The sequence below is a fragment of the Nothoprocta perdicaria genome, unplaced genomic scaffold (assembly GCF_003342845.1).
Source record: "Nothoprocta perdicaria isolate Ctin4 unplaced genomic scaffold, notPer1 scaffold_3, whole genome shotgun sequence".
NCBI lineage: Eukaryota > Metazoa > Chordata > Aves > Tinamiformes > Tinamidae > Nothoprocta > Nothoprocta perdicaria.
This window is the reverse complement of record NW_020455532.1, coordinates 5,520,061-5,536,442: the sequence shown is the minus strand read 5'-3', so window position 1 is coordinate 5,536,442 and position 16,382 is coordinate 5,520,061. Positions and strand designations below refer to the sequence as shown.

The 16,382-nt window shown below is 43.8% G+C and overlaps 1 protein-coding gene across 2 annotated transcripts in view; it reads left to right on the top strand.

The window, feature by feature from the left end:
• The window catches only part of UBE2V1 (ubiquitin conjugating enzyme E2 V1), a 15,205-nt gene extending 303 nt beyond the window's left edge, over nt 1-14,902 (top strand). For both annotated transcript variants that reach the window (XM_026042243.1, XM_026042244.1), the window contains exons 2-4: nt 8,882-9,030; nt 12,526-12,651; nt 13,026-14,902. In XM_026042243.1, the coding sequence (XP_025898028.1) occupies nt 8,882-9,030; nt 12,526-12,651; nt 13,026-13,172 (422 nt within the window). In that variant the 3' untranslated portion in view covers nt 13,173-14,902. The remainder of the gene's footprint in view (nt 1-8,881; nt 9,031-12,525; nt 12,652-13,025) is intronic.
• Nucleotides 14,903-16,382: the final 1,480 nt, after the last annotated feature.

Genomic DNA, 16,382 nt, shown 5'->3' with positions numbered 1-16,382 from the left:
CCGGCCCGTCCGCCGCGGCCGCGCTGCCTGCCTTTCCCGTTCCCCGCTCCCTCAGTTGTTGCAGCAGCTCTGCCCGGCCGCTCTGCGCTCCGCCGGGCCGCAGTCCCCTGCCAGGGACCTGCGTGCGAGGGGTCGGGGTCTTCTCCCTCCAGCGAGCTCCCCCTTGGGCACCCCTCTGCATCTGCCATCACACAGCTGAACAGAAACGCTGCACCCCCGTTTCTTGGGATTTCCCCCCCACTATTTTTCTCTTTCCTGCTAACAYCATCTGAACAGCTTCTTCAGGTGGAATAAAATAGTTCCACTTCTGTCCTGGCAGCTTCACTTTCCTGTTCTCGTAACTCGGAACGGGGGTGCAAGCGTTAAGCGACGATGCTGGTGTTTAAATCGCTTCCCGTTAAGCGGGTGCCTCATCGGAAGATCCTTCTGAAGACTCAGCGGACGTTTCTCTCAGGGACACGTCCCTATCAATCATCTTCCGTTCGTAGGAGTAATTGTCATAATGCAAATAGTTCGTAATAGTCAAGGCTGTAAAGACACGCTTCAGATGGGTGACTGTTTTCTCAAGAATTGTGCATTATGAATCTGCTTAAAAGCCTCCGTGACTCCAAAATGTCAGAGAATGTGCAAAACGTGTAATAGAGTCTTTTCATCCTGTTATGTCATGTTATTCCGGTCACCGTATCTTCCCAGTGATCCCTTCAAGCTGCTGAGTCTTCATTTATTTTGGCTGATGGAGCAAGACAAGTGTGTTTCTTCTTAAGCCAGCGCCGCTCTGTGAATTAACGATCTGGCAGATCATGGGGGTGTGTGTGGGAAGAGCCCTGGATTGCAGCAGATCCCACTGCCCCGCTTGGTCCTGAGCAGCCTTAGCAGCCAACATGTGCAGYGATGAGATGTTTGCTGTCATCTGCTCGCCACGTTGTGCTCTTGGACTGCTTCCTCCTGGGCCTCCGCGTGGTTCCGAGAGCTGCCCGTGGCGCCGGCGCGGGGAGCCAGAAGCCCTCGGCGCAGGTGGATGGGAGCGGGTGCCTGGGTCCCGTCCCGCTGCTGTGACATCCCAGGAGCTTTTTAACCACTTAGGACACATTTTGAAAGTTAACACGTTGCTTTTRAAAAGGTGCCGCAGCAATGCTGAACTTGTGCAATAAACCCCAAATTCAGCGTCAAGGAACCCTCAGACACAGCTTCAGGTGGTGGGAGAGGTGTCGATCTCGGGCTGTCCAGGCTGCCTTTACTGCCTGATCTTCTTGTGCTAGCAAATATGGAGCTTTTCTCCTCTTGAATAGGAGAACAGCATTATGTCCAGCKGCTGGCGGCGGTGGTGGAGACACTGCAATGCAGTTTGTGTAGTTCCTTCCTGACACTGCACTGAAGGTATTGTCTAACATGAACAAAAAGAGCTCGGAAGTGGTATTATTTTTCCCAACTGTTCCCTGATTCACTGTGGGGCTTTGAGCAAATGATTTATGTTCTATTAAGCAATTGTAGAACAGGTTTTGCTAATTGCCATTTCATGACATTTTTAATGTATTCATGTTTACTGTGAAGTACTTGGGTATGTTGGTACCCTGTCTCTGCAGAGGTTCAGTAAAGGACCTCAAAGCAGCCAGAAGGTGGCTGAGCCCCTAATGAAAAGTATTTAATCTTTAAAAATAATTAAAGACTTGGAGGAAGAGGTGCTGGCAAGTGTTGTCCACATAGGTTAAAAAGGTCATAGGGTTGAGGCCAGGTAGGCAGGTGAGAAACATGTAGAAATAATTAGCRGGGAGACAGGGAGGACCTCACCATGAAGAAATGGTCTGAAGTAAGTTCTGCCTGCGTGATTTCTATGGAGCAGCATTCTGACACTGTGCTTTTTTTCTTTTTTTTTTTCCCCTGGTAAGTAAGCGAGTAAAAAGAAAAGGTTGCCTTTAATCCTTCTGATAAGGCTCTCGACAGGAGACCACAGAGCTGCCCAGCTGCGGGTGTCCTGGGCTGCCCCGTGTGCTGGTTTGGGTGCAGCAGGAACCCGGTCCTGYTCGCCGTGGAAGGGTGAAGGTAATTACAGTGGTTCCAAAACTGGCCGAGGTGGCTCTCACAACCCTGCTCTGCCCAACTTTTCCTCCATGTTACAGGATTAATGACCTTGTTTAACCCGCTGCTGTGTTGTGGGCACGTTGGGTGATCTCCTGCAGGCACACATGGGGCTTGATGCTTCATGCAGCCTTGAAGAACTGAGTACTCTAATGACTTGTCTGCTTTTAGCTTATTCAAAGTCAGAGGTATGTGGAGACCTCTGGAAGGACAGACCATGGGCTGAATGGGCACAACAGTAACGTGTGCTTAATATTGCTCTGTGCTGCCATGTGAAAGAGCTGATGCTGAGAAAGTTCACCTTGGAGCTTCCCTGTGTCCTGTAATGCAAAGACCCTAGAAAGCAAATAGGCAAATAATTCCCAACTCTTGCGAGAGTGTACTCTGATATGTTCTTAGGTAGTTATAGAGCAGAAATGCCTTTCTGACCAGGAGTTTAAGAAGATTGATTAAATGTGTAAATAGAGATGAAATGAAATTTGTCAGTGTGTCTTCTATGGGATATTAATGGCCTTTTTTTCAGGTCTTAAGGGAGTTTTTAACTCTTGCAGGCCAAGGTTATTTGATCGAGTTACTTGTTTGTGCCTGGTGCGTGTCCCGCACTGCCCCTCTGTGCCCGGAGCTGCCTGTTCCCGACGGAGATCCCGGCCTGAAGAGGAAACTGCCCCCCTTGTGGAGCTGACCTTTAAAGCTCGCCTTAAACTCCATGAAGCTGCCTGTGCACCCRCTTTTGGGCGGGCAGCGTGAATTTTAGGAAACCCAGTGCTAGTTTGTGGGGAGAAGMAGCAGCAGGGAGGAGAGCACCCAATTCTTGCTCGGGAACAATGGTTCCTATTCAGAATGTAAAGAGGAAGCGGCTGCTTTTTGGAGGGGGTAAGATTGAGAGTAAATATAGCTCATCCAAGAGACTCGTCCGKGTTCAGCGCTTTCCTAGAGCAAACTCAGCTGAGCTGGTGGCATTTTGCCTTTAGGCTGCAAGAGCAGAACTGCTTTTAACCGTTGCAGCGTGTGCTGCTGCAGAGCTTAAATTTGGGATCCCCAAGGGAACGCCAGGCAGCCTCCGGTGTTGTGGAGCAGTCCTGTTAGCAGAAAGGTGTTCAGAGCATCCAGACACAGAACCAGCCCCCTCGCCTTTGTGCAGCAGGAAAAGCTCTGACTTTGGTGTCAGGTGCCCTGGTTGCTGTTCGGGATATGTTGAAATATCTCAGTGCCAGCCTGCGTTGTGAGAGTGGGGATTGTGAGCGCAAAGGCAGCGCGAGAAATGTGAAGTTCCTGTTTCCTGGAAGCTTTTGTGACAACAGCTGAAAGCCTTTTATTAAACTTTWAATAGTACCTCACTTGGGAAGCCCTGTGCAATCTTGACAAGGAGTGATTTTATGTTTTTATTTTTTTCCAAACAACCGTTTAAGGGCACGTTATCAAAGTTTGAACAGTTCTGATGTCTGCATCAGATACTAGATATACTAGATACTAGATAATACTAGATAATACGAGATACTAGAAATATATTGGAATATATTGGAAAAGGTGTAATTAAGGCAGAGTGTCATGTACAGAAGCAAGCGACAGAAAATACTTCAACATATTTAGGTAACGGAGACATTTGAAGTTGTTGATCTTCTCTTGAATTAGAATTGGAACCTGGGAAAACAAAGTGAAATTGGTCTGAAAGTCCAGAATATGATAAATCTCTCTTTAAAGATGTGTAAAGCAACCTTCATCAAAAAGGTAGCTCTCTATGGAGCCTCTAGCTGCTGAAGTCCACTTTCTGCATGTTTTTCTTTGGTATTCTATATGTTTTTTATGCCTTATTTCTCAGGAGAAATGCTTGTCCTCCAATTCTGTTGCAGAAAGGAAAAGTATACATGTAATCTTGAAGCTTTTTGTGAGCAAGATTTGTATTCTGACATTGATGAAAAAGATGGAGGATCTATCCATAAAAGCCTATTGCCCAGTGTATTTCACTGGATTTTATTTGTACTTCATTCAACTTGATGCACAGCTTCTAAATTTGGGTTTGCTTCCACTCTATAGCTGGAAAAAATAAAGATTAAGAAGTCTAATCTGTTAGAAAACTTTATTCTTGGTTTGTTTAAAATTATAATCTGTTTCACGTGAATAAGTGCAAATATAAGATGACCAAAATAACTGCAGACTGACAAGATACCATCTGAAGCAGTTGTCAGACAGAGATGCACATCTGTGTGTCTGGAGTTGTACCTGACATAAAGTGAATCTGAAAGTGTTTAAAACTCTTCAAAAATCCGAGCTGACAGCCAGTAGTTCTGTCCTTTCCTAATGCAAAATTATTAGAAAGGCTGACCAAAAATAAACCAAACTCCTTCTGTCATATTTCAGTGTTTCGTGTCGCAGCCCTGCGAAGCTTTGCTTGGAAAATGGCTTTGTTCCCAAGGTGCCTGATTGGGACAACTCATGGATAATGTTCAATGTGGCAGGGCTGGAAGGTGAAATTTTGAGCAGCAGAATTAAAGGTCCTGATTCTCTCTGAAGTCTTGAGGTTTTGTCACCTAAAACCTACTACTTTCCTATCGGCGGCTATGAAGTCTCTGTGTCTACTRTCTAGGTCTGTGATTTAGTTTTGTTTTCTAGTTTGGCCTTTAAAAAAATGAGAACATTTTTGAAAAACCAGAGTCCAGGGCTGAGACTTGATGTCTGCAGGTTTCCTAGAAGGTTAATCTTGACAGCACGTGCAGCCACACGTGTCATCAGAGTCGCGCTCTCCTCGCTTTGCTGGTGTGTTTCGTAGTAAATCTGTGGCTCCCTGTGCTTGCAATGTTTATACTGTTACTTCTGGGAGTGTTTGTTGAGGTCGGCCAAGCTCCGAGTGAAGCAATTATCTATTTGCTACTGTATTTTTATATCATAAATTAAGTTACAATTTGCGAGTCTGCTCAGGCCATAACAAGGGCTATATTAAAATGCATGATGTAAGGTAGTTTTGACAACCTGATTAGTTGAGGTTTTCTCGTGTTGGGCGAAGGTTGTTGCTGAAGATGGGCGGTTGTTTTGTTCGTGCCTGGATAGTCGCTGTTGGTGCCCGGGTGGGGAGGTGATGCGAGGGGCTGGCACCTGCTTGGCCACTGCAGGATGTCACAGCATCATAGACTCCGTAAGGCTGGAAGGGACCTCTAGAGATGATCTCGTCCAACCCCCTGCACACGCAGGGTCACCTGGGGCACAGGGCTGCATCCAAGTGAGTTTTGAAGCTCTCCAGAGAAGGAGACTCCACAACCTCTCTGGGCAGCCTGTTCCAGGGCTCTGTCACCCTCACTGTTGAGAAAAYTTTCCTTAAGTTCCTGCRGAACTTTTGGTGCTTCAGTTTGTGGCCRTTTTCTTCAGTCCTGTCAGTGGCCACCACTGCAAAGAGGCCGCCCCCTCCTCCTCACTGCCTCCCTTGAGGTGTTTATAGGCACTGATCAGGTCCCCCCTCAGCCTTCTCTTCTCCAGGCTGGACAGCCCCAGCTCTCCCAGCCTTTCCTCACAGGGCAGATGTTCCAGACCCTTGACAAGGGGCAGACAGGGTCATCAAGGAGCCAGCCCCTGTGCCGAGGTGACGTTCCCAGCTTCCGTGTTGGCRTTGGGGCTCCAGTGTACGGATACAGCATCCATAGACAGCGAGGAGGCTGCCGGGTGGCTTGAGTGTGAAGTGMTCCGGCATCTTCCGTGCTGGTTATATTACATTGTGAAGCGCTTGGAAAATCAAATTTAAATACTTGTTTTTTCCCCCAACTCTCCCTGCCACCGAGGTTCCTGTAGTGCTCTTGGTAAGCAGTTGCTGCAGCGTTAGTAAGTATTTATGTCAGCTTTTCCTGGTGTGAGGAGCCACTGAATGATATGACTCTGCAGACCTCAGACCTGTCTGAGAGCTCTGAAATCCTGTATGAGTGTTTTATGACTCTGATTCATKCTGAATCAGAGCAGCTGTATCTTGGAAAAGCTCGGAAACAAAGTTGCCTTCTGTTCCTGCGAAGATTGCACAGACGGGGCTGGCCCTGCTCGGGAAGCCTCTGAATGAAGGCTGCCTTTGAGGCTTCCTGCGGCCCCTCTSAACAGGCACATGGGGATGTGAACTTTAATTACCTGATCACAGATTATTTCCTTCACCCAGGATTTCTGCTGTAGCCGGTGGACACAACGCTTGGTGCTCAGTGAAAGGGTGGTCAGCCACAAACCATCCAGCAATGCCACAGTGGTGTTGGTTCTTCCTAGGTTCTTACCTGCAAGTCTCAGTAAGTTATTTGCACAGCACTGGCTGATAGGAGGTGCTGTTATCAAGTACTGAGGTGGGGAAGGATTAAAATCCTGCCTTTCGAGCATCACAACATTGTGTGGTCCGAAAGAGCGGGTGTTTTTTGGTAGCCCTGCATATACAAGGCAGAATTTGCGCTGGCTTCAGCTCGCCTCTCTTGTAAATGGAGACGCTCTCAGTTTGGATTTCTAATGGCAGCTGCTGAATGTTTTCTTTCCTAGCGTGACTTTCCTTGTCTGAGGGATTTTGTTACTGAGTCAAGGGCAGAATCCCCCTCTCTGGAAGGACGTTCCCCTGTCCTTGATTGTCCCTTTTCCTCCCGTGCTTCCCTGCTTCCTTCACTGCCCGCCTGCAGCTGCAGTGCAGAGAGCAGCTTCACTCATCACACAGCCGTGACTCATTCCCACTCAGCAGCTCTCCCGTGCACAGGTTGAAGCAGAAATTGTGAAATAAGTGGTATGTGAATGTGTAACTAAAGATAACATCTTGTCCTGCAGCTCGTGCTCCATCTGTTTCTCTTGTCCTCCAGCTCTCTAATCCTCTGTGTTGGTGTTAGACTGCTCTCTTCTCTGCTGCTAGCAGCAGCGTGGAGGGCCTTGGGACTGTAATAAACATAGGGTGGCTCTGTCATAATTCAGGTATGAACTGCAGACCTGAACCTTTATATGCCCAGGGTGCCCAACATACACACTTCATATTTTTGAGAGCAGTGAGGAAGAGAAAGGTTGATGTTTTTCATGCTGGGGAAGTGGTGCGGGTCCTTGGAAGGGGACCTTCTTCACTGGTTTGGGGCTCTAGTTGCGACTCAGTTGTCGGTCAGGCTTATGGCAACGGCTCTCCCAGTGCTACCCGACTCATTTCCTTGCACCGYGCGGATTCATGGTGCTCCACAGCCCTGGTAACGGCGCCGTCTCGCAGGCAGTCAGCATGGATTTGGCAGGAGCCGAGGTGGGGCTGTGCTCCGCAGCCCCGATTGCTCTGGTTTGCCATCACCGCTCGCTTCTGGTGTCCTCTGATGGCAGTTTCCTAATTTTGAGTTTCTGTTCGTAGTGCTGCTGCAGCTGTGTTACTGAATGATGTTYCCCTAGAATATTCTTGAATGTGGTATCAGATATCAATATCAAGTATATCAAACTGACCATCAAACTAATTTCAGTAATAACCTGCTTTTTTGCATCTCTAATTTGTTTTGTAGTAAATGAAATTTAGGCAGCTCTGATTCTGCAGTAAAATCAACATTGGCATTAATTTTCTTCAGGCCTCTACCGTATTTAAAAGGGATTTTAAAGCCATCAGAGTTTCTGATTTTCAGGCATGCTGCACTGCACAAAGGCTTTCACCCTGTACTTCCCACACTGCTGAACACAGCAGTGATCACTGAGGCTCTGCCTTGGTCTCTTGCTAACATCTTCTGCCACGGTGCTCGGTCACGGCTGCTCACACCTCCAGACAACACTTGATACCCTGCAAGGCTGATTTCCCATTCCCCTCCTGCTGCACTGAATAAGTGATGCTGAAAGATGGGAGTTACTATTTTCTGTTGTATTATTCACTGATGATGAGTTAAGTTGGTACAGTGGGAAGAAAAAAATCCAGACCCTAAACTCAACCTCTTCTGTTGAGTCAGAACAGAAACCTCTTCTCTGTGTCAGGTGAAAGTAACTCCGTTACAGGCCATGTTCTGCTGGGGATTTTGTTTGTTTTGGAGGAAAAAAATATTTCACACGGGTGCTTTGAGGGAGAGGTGCTGATATGGTATGTATTTATGATTTGTAGTGCCTGGGGAGTGGATACCTTGAAAAAGAATGAATAATAAAGCCTTGTGTGGCCTGGGTTTTTATGGTGGGCTCCTCCTCCAGCACTGACTTAGTTTGTGACCTTGGACGTATCTCTTAAGCTCTCCAGGCCATTGTTTTCCTTTGATAGAATGGGGATAAGCAAATTTCTCCTATTTGCTGTATTTCAAGGTAATGTGCCAACAATTACGAAGGCAACAAGTTCTTTGATAATGGAGGTCATGAGCACCAAAGATACCATTGCTGCTGATAAAACCCACTTAAATTAAACTTCAGAGTAAAGTGTTAATGTTACAAGACCCCTTTATTTGTTTTTGGTGATATTGTTAAAAGCTTTGAGGAAGCTGAATCATGTCAAACCCTCCATCATTTTGGAGAATCTTGTACATTTTCATACTATAAATCATACAGACAAGTACTTATTAGAGCTCCATAATAACGGAGTGTTTGTCTGAAGGGATACAGAGATTTCCTTTCATTTTACTACATGCCCTAATTTGTGTCCTGTCAGCCTTCTAGTGTATTTAATTGTGGAATATCTTGAAGTTGCTCAAAAAATCCAAGCTAAATATAAGGGTAGCTTCATGCTGTTAAAACATTGTCATTTAGAAATAATAGCATTTTTAATTTCTTTACCCAAAACGTTTTCTGTGGGATTACCAAAAGTATCAGCCAAATTACCAAGCCTTATTTATCTGCTAGATTTCTCAACTCAAGGTATTTTTCTGATTATTTTTAGGAGTAAAAGTTCCTCGTAATTTTCGTCTGTTGGAAGAACTTGAAGAAGGTCAGAAAGGAGTAGGTGATGGAACAGTTAGCTGGGGTCTTGAAGACGACGAAGATATGACACTTACAAGATGGACAGGAATGATTATTGGGCCTCCAAGAGTAAGCATCCACTTACATATTAACGTGCTAGTGTGACCTACATCTCTTTTCTTCCCCTTTCCCTCCCCTTAATCTAACCAATGAAATAAAAAATAAGAGAGTAGAGAGAAAAATAAATGAATAAAAACTTTAGCAAGTGGTTCATGTGTAAGGTTCAACTGGCATGTSTATAATTTTGGCTTTTTGCTTATTACTCCAAATATTGTTATACCTTTCTGTGGTTAGTTCTGTTATATGTCTGCTTTGTATTTACAGATTCATTAAGATATAACTTTTGAGATTCCAGGATTCTAGTATCCTGTACTCTTGAATACAGMAAAGTTTAAAATTCTTCGGATAGTGAGATAACATATGGATCTAATGTAGGTAAAAAAGATGGATGTTCTGTTCAGTACTGCTAGTCTTTCTGCTGTTTCTTGTTGAATTTATGGGTTTGTTTTTATTGCAGCAGTACAGACTCTTTTAGAGGCTCAGCTAGCTTAGGGAAACTCAATTTTTAATAATTTAAATTACTTCTCTGAATATCTCTTCTCTCCCGAAGTACCTTCCTATATTGCTACCCTGATCTTTGTGATAGTGTTGCTGCATGTTCCTACTCTCTGTCCTCCAGTTCCCCAACCCTGCTGAACTGTGGGTCTCCATCCTACAGTTGTGAACTTGAGAAGCTAATTGTGTAGCCTTTGTTTGCATGTGCTTTAAAAACAAAACATGTCCAAGCTTTCATTTCACAGTGTTTCTCTGTTTTGTTTCCTGGTAATCCTTACCATGAAATACAAGTACCTGACTCTCCTTCCCGCAATATTGTGCATTATCTTCTGTATCTGGCCTCAGTCTCATTTCTAAACAATTCCAGTGTTCTAAATCTGTTACATGGCAATGTTTACAAGCCTTTCATCATGCTACTGTCATATGTGTTTCCATTCCACTTGCCTTTGTGACACAAGATGAGAATTTATATTTCAATGGGATCACATGTGCAGCAATTTCTGTCTCATCCATAAATGCTCTTTGCTTCTTGTCTGCCATTGTCAAGGTCTCCCAATGTGGTCATTTCATTTCTCTTTTAAGTTTGCCCAAATAGTTCTGAAAATGACATTTGGTTTTTAGAATATTAGGAGATGTTTTAAGGAGCCTGCGTCAAAATTATGAGGAATCTCACTCTGTGCATGTGCCTTGTGCAAAAGTGAAATCTAACATTAAAATTAAGTTGCCAATAGGTACACACTGGCTGGTCAGCGATGGTAGAACACTAGAGTTCACGTCATACTGCGAGGRTAGTCAGTTAGCACAGATTATTGAACTGTGCCTCTTCTGTCCTTTGGACACACTGATGAGTATAGACTTCCTGCAAAACCCCTCTTCCCAACCCCTGGAAAAGTATGTTGGCTTTTGGGATTGAGCTTATTACTTGAAAGGAACAGGCTGCATTAAAAAGAGTCTGGAAACATTCAGCATTCTTGCTTGCTGGGTGGTTATTCTGCCTTGAACAGTACCATTTTTTTCATAATAGGATGTGGGAAATGCTGGCTCTGAAAAAAAAAAAAAGATCTAACCCCCTTCTTCCTGCTGGGTGGTAAATAGTCATATATAGTCATATTTGTAGCAAGTGGAAGAAATTCTTTGGGCATCCTGAAGGGAAAAGGGAGCTGCAGAGCAGAGCTGGGTGCGTGCAGCCCCGCAGGCTGCCATACATGGCAGCCACTTCTCCTTCCCAGACTTTGTGCGGACGCTTTCGCAGCCAGTGATTCATCGTGTTTGCACAAGCTATTTAAAAACAGTGGCACTGGGAGAGCTTGAGCTTTGTCTGCACATACGTTGTGTTGGCTACGGACATGTGCAYGGTCAAGACTTGCCGTGCGCTAGACTGGCACGTTGGGGTTGTTGGCAGGTTTGGGGCTCTCTGCTTCAACCTGTGCACTGTTAATTGCTCCGGGCACAAACACAGTCAGAGGCAGGGCCAGGAGAGCTGACCAGCACTGGGCAGGCCAGGCAGAGCCAACGTGTCTTTCCCCACAGCTTTGCAGGGCTCCTCGGTTTGCCCTGGTCCTGGGCCGGCACCCGGGAGTTCATCCTGCTGAGGTGCTGGAGAAGCTGCTCTGTTTGGAGTGGCCTTTGAGAGTCGCAGACTGGTTTAAAACCCTTTTATTTATATTTATTATAATATGTTTATATGATGATTAGTATTAATAATCATTAATATTAAGAGGAAACATTAAGATGGTGTACAAGGGCATAACAGGCCCTTGAAAGGGATTGCAGCAAGCTTTATATTAAACAGAAGYTTATGCAGATCAGGCTTCTCCCTTTGTATATGGTGTTTGCAAATCCTAGCACTGTGCTGTGCCTGGAGGCAGAAACTGTTACCTGTTYCTGAGCTGCCACGTCTGCAGCTCCTGCTCTTGATCACTGCCCTGGCAGGTTATTCACTGCGGTGCTGAGGGTCCAGGGAATGGTGTCAGAAACTTGAAATGCGGGCAGCCTGTTTGCCTAAGTGTCCCGTGACGCTCCCGTCCCTGCTTGCGCTGCCTGTGGCGCCGCGTTCCCCTGGTGCTCCGGGCCAGGCTGCTCTGGAGCTGCATGGAAAGCAGTTTAGCTTCATCCATTCTTGGAACAGAACAATATTAACTGTTGCTTCTTTTAATAACTTAACAAATATCGCAGAATCAGTGTAGCCTTGTTACACTTCTCTTTTGTACTTGTTGGTTAAAAGTTGCTGATTTCTCTTTCAGCTTTTAAGCATAGCAGTATTATTGCTGGACACATGGAAAGTGATGATTCTGTTTGGGATCAGGATGTACTATGAAATGTATTGAATTCTGGAGCATTTCTTTCTTGATACCTGGTGTATTGTGACCAAAGAATATTGTATAGTTTTAAGTGTTTAAGTTTTAAAGAATTAAGTGTAGTTTAAGTCTGAAGTAAGTAAGTAAGTTAAGTAAGTTAAGTAAGTTAAGTAAGTCTGAATTTAGATGGTTGCCTAAGGCTGCCTTGAAACTGAAGCCACAGCTTTAGCTGTCTGTTTATTAGTAATTCGACAAAAAGGAAACTGTTTTACAAGGGTGGTGATGAAAAGTGGATATCTGAACTGTGCTTAAGAAAAACAATTTCAGTTAGTGAACAGTGAACAGTTAGTGAACAATTTCAGTTAGTGAACAATGTTGATTTCACTCTTAATGTCAAAATGTGATGGATGCTTAAGAGAGCAGTAGAACTTAGTACTCTAAAGACAAAGTACTTAGTACTTTGTACTTTGTACTTAGTACTTAGAGTACTTTAGAGTACTTTGTACTTAGTACTTTAGAGTACTTAGTACTCTGAAGACAAAGCATATAAAACTCTTAAATATTACCCAAAACTCCCCCAAAATAGAATATAAAATGGCTACCGTTAAACTTAGCAATTTGTGTCCTTAAAAGAACTACCGTTTTAAACAAATGATTCTTGGACTTCCTGATGTAATTGTTCCCCCTCCTTTTTTTTTTTTTTTCCTCTCAGACAATTTATGAAAACAGAATATACAGCCTTAAAATAGAATGTGGGCCTAAGTATCCAGAAGCACCTCCATTTGTAAGATTTGTAACAAAAATTAATATGAATGGAGTAAATAGTTCTAATGGAGTGGTAAGTTTTTGGTTTTTATTCCTTTTAATATCTTACACTCRCAGCTTCAAATTACTGCTTTATTTTTTCACTTGAAACTTGCTTAGCTACCTATTGCTTGCCAAGATCATTTCCTTTGAGTAGAAAGAAGGTATGAGAACCACGCATATTCTGGTATTAAGATGCAGAATTGACTTTTTCTGTCAATTTGGAACTCGGTTCCAATGTGTGGATTGACTATTGACTGTGCTGTTAGGAATCCACATGCTTGTTTGTGCTTTCCTTTGTTTCCTCCCATTAGACTCCTTATAGCATCTTTAGTTGGAGGGTGTGTGGTGGGGTAAGAGTTTCACAGCTGTTGATTCTGACAGGAATGGTGTTTTTGTCTGTTTTAGGTGGACCCCAGAGCCATATCAGTCCTAGCAAAATGGCAGAATTCTTATAGTATCAAAGTTGTTCTGCAAGAGCTTCGGCGTCTAATGATGTCTAAAGAAAATATGAAACTTCCTCAGCCACCTGAAGGACAATGTTACAGCAATTAATTAAAAAAAATAATCATGCCCCCTCTTATTCAATTTAAGCTGTCTTCATTTTCCACAGTAGTAAATTTTCTAGATGCATCTTGTAGACCTCAAAATACTGGAAAGGAAGTTCCCATTCAAAGGAAGTTTTTTCTTGAGATACTGTAAATGATACTAATTTTTTTTTCATTTGAAATATAAGTTGTGCTATAACATATAATCCTGTTGTGTAACCACTGTCCACATAGCTGAACTTCTGGTATCAGGAAAAGTCTATTTAAATTTATTACTGTCAAGACCAGTGTGGCACATCTAACTTAACTGTGAAAGCATACATCCCACAATCACCTTGCTGTGTGTCTGGCCTGGGTTTTTTCTTTTTCTATCTTTTGCAATAGAGTCGAAGCTCAGGGCTATTTATTAGAGTAGACACAAAGGTTTTGGCTTCCAGTGCTGCACTGGGCATTACGGACTACTAATGGGGATGTGTGCTAACCTCAGTCATCCCTCCCTTTGTGCTATCTCTAGTAAAGGCTGAATGTGACTGTGGTCATTTTTGTTTTTGTATTTCTTTTTTTTTTTAATGCCCTGATAATATGGGCGAGCTTTCCTTCTTCCCTTTGGCCAAGGCATAGATTGTATTTCTCTTCCCGGGTCCCCTCCCCAGTAACATGGGCTTTGGGCGAGGGATTTGGGCTTCTTTTAATCTCTTCCCCTCTCCGCTGTGGGGGTGCTGCTTTCTTTTTGCCCCTTTTGTGACTCTTCTCACCCCTGGTCATCAGGGCTGAGCGCTGGGGCAATAACTTGACCCGTTCCCTCTTGCTTCTCTGTTTTGGTTTTGCAACAAACTTAAGTCTTCACCAGCCTGGGAAAGGAGAGTCTCTGCTCTGCTGGCAAACTTGGATTTCCCTGCCCTCCGGCACTGCCGCCACACCGCCAAGCTGGCCACGGCTGATGTTATTAGATAGGCTTTGACATGGTGAAAAGAGCAGTCATTTACCAGGATGGCTGAGACCTGCTGCTGCCAAAGTTTTAATGAGGAAACCGCCCGTGGAGATTCAAAATACACACTCCAGTTCAACTAGTTGCATTTTGGTGCTTCAGATTGACCCGAGARTGTTAATTAACTAAGCGTTGCACTTATGTTTTGCCCTTCTGAGATCTGACAGCCACAGACAAATCAAGCTGGCCTAGATTTTTGTTAGGGTTCTTTAAGTCTTGGAAGAGAAAACTCTTCAGTGAAGATTTTGGGAAGTGGTGTAAACAGCAGATTAAGGACCTTTCTTGGCTTTGCATCCTGGCAAATCACTGACTTTTCTGTTTTACTGTTTTGGACCACTAATTGCTGAAATGTGGATGCAAGCTTAAATACGAGCAGCCTAGTGTGTCCTCAGTTTTATGAAAAATTCAGTGTTTGTGTAAAAAAAAAGAAAAAAAAAAGAAAAAAAGACAACAATAAACTCAATTTAAAGCAGCAGCTATCAAGTCAATGAACAATTGATGTTTCCATTAACTCTTTTAAGGAAAAATATTAGTTGTAAGGATTTAACATCCTCTGTAATTAAAGTTTAACATAACAGTATTCCATAAGCAGCCTTTTTATTGTATCAGACCATTGCCTGATTTTAATATAATAAAAAGTGTGCATTAATATTAGAAGGCTTTAATTGTATTTATGTTTAGCATTTTGCTCCCTTGTGGAATTCTGGATTTGTTGGAAGTATCTTCCTACAGATCATGTTGGCTTAGCAGTCAAGTATGAGAACTGGTGGTGAAGGGCGGTTGTCCTCACCCAGCTGCTGCTGCTGTGCCTTGCAGCCAAGGAGAAGCTGTAGCTGAAACCTCCCGTAGGCTTGGCAGGTGGTAACGTTTCTGTCGTGTTAAGGAACTGCTGCAATGAATTTCTAGATGTGTTTGCTGTCTGAAGGTACTGTTACTGCAACACCCTTTGTCTGCTCTAGTCCTTCGGAGGGAGTCGAATCCACTTGCAACTGCACCTTGCGTTGTCTGCCGAGCTAAAGAAGAACGTCAGAGCCTGAAACTTTACCAGTTTCTCCCGGATAGTGAACTGTACAAAGGTGACCTTCTTTCCAAATCTGGATGAAAATGAGGCTGAGAAATTATGACCTTTTCAGGTACAGAATGTCTCCATTAAAGAGGATTGCCCGAAGGTATTTGTTGTGCATTCACTTTAAAATCTTGGTGAAACAAGTTTCTTCCTGGGTGTAGGAAAATAAAAGGGAATGACCTGTATTTGTGAAACATAATGCTGTCTTCTAGCCTAAAATATTTTCAATCATTTAATAGCTCAGAGTTATCTGTGAAGACAGTATGACCGATGCTCTGTCAACATTGTGTGCGTGTGTGTGGTTTTTTTTAAGTAACTTAATATTTAAAAATGTTCAATGAGAATCAGAAGAATGCTGGATAATTGCAGCGCACTTTTTGAATATCTCATTTTTTTTCAGAGCTGTTGTACAAATGTGCTTACCCTGTTCAGTAGGTAAGATGGCCCCTTCCTCAGCCCTCATACTTCAAGTAATAGTTTTAAAACTTGCGGTTGTCTAATTTGTTTGGTGAGATGTAAGGGTTAGAACATTGCACCGTGACCCGGCGCCGTGCTGCTGTTGGMACCGTGCTAGCAGGTACTGTGTATTAACAAAAGTGGGATATGAAGTTGGGGGGCTTTGAAAAAACGTGGCTCACTGTAAATTTACTGACCTAAGAGCTGCTGTCTGAACACCTCAGTGCTCCAGTGCGCTCATGTGCCAGTGGAAACCGAGTAGGAGTAAAATGGAAAAATGATGTAGTAAAAGTTGGCTGCTGTTGACTCTGTGTCTTTGCTTTGTCACCGTTTGGGACTTTTGGATTGTGTAGTGGGAGAGACCAGTCATCCAACAACCCCCGTGTGATGCTAGTTCCTTGTTTATGCTCCAGAAATTAAGTGGGGAAATGAACCCACATCTTACCTGTCTTTATTCTTCCCCGGGCAGCGTAAAGGCAAGATTTTGGGCTGATCCCTGCTGATTCTCAGTTTATGTTCAGAGCTGATGCCTTGTAAGGGAAAGATAGGATGAGACTATAGATTTCTAAAAGTGTGTTGGCCATAAAATACACRTTATTCCAAAGTGATTCAAACAGTGCTCGGGAAAGCAGGCTAAGCAAGAAGGGTGCATGCAGCTACCCTGTAATGGTTCCCTTCAGCGACTATATAATGCATTACTGCAGCAA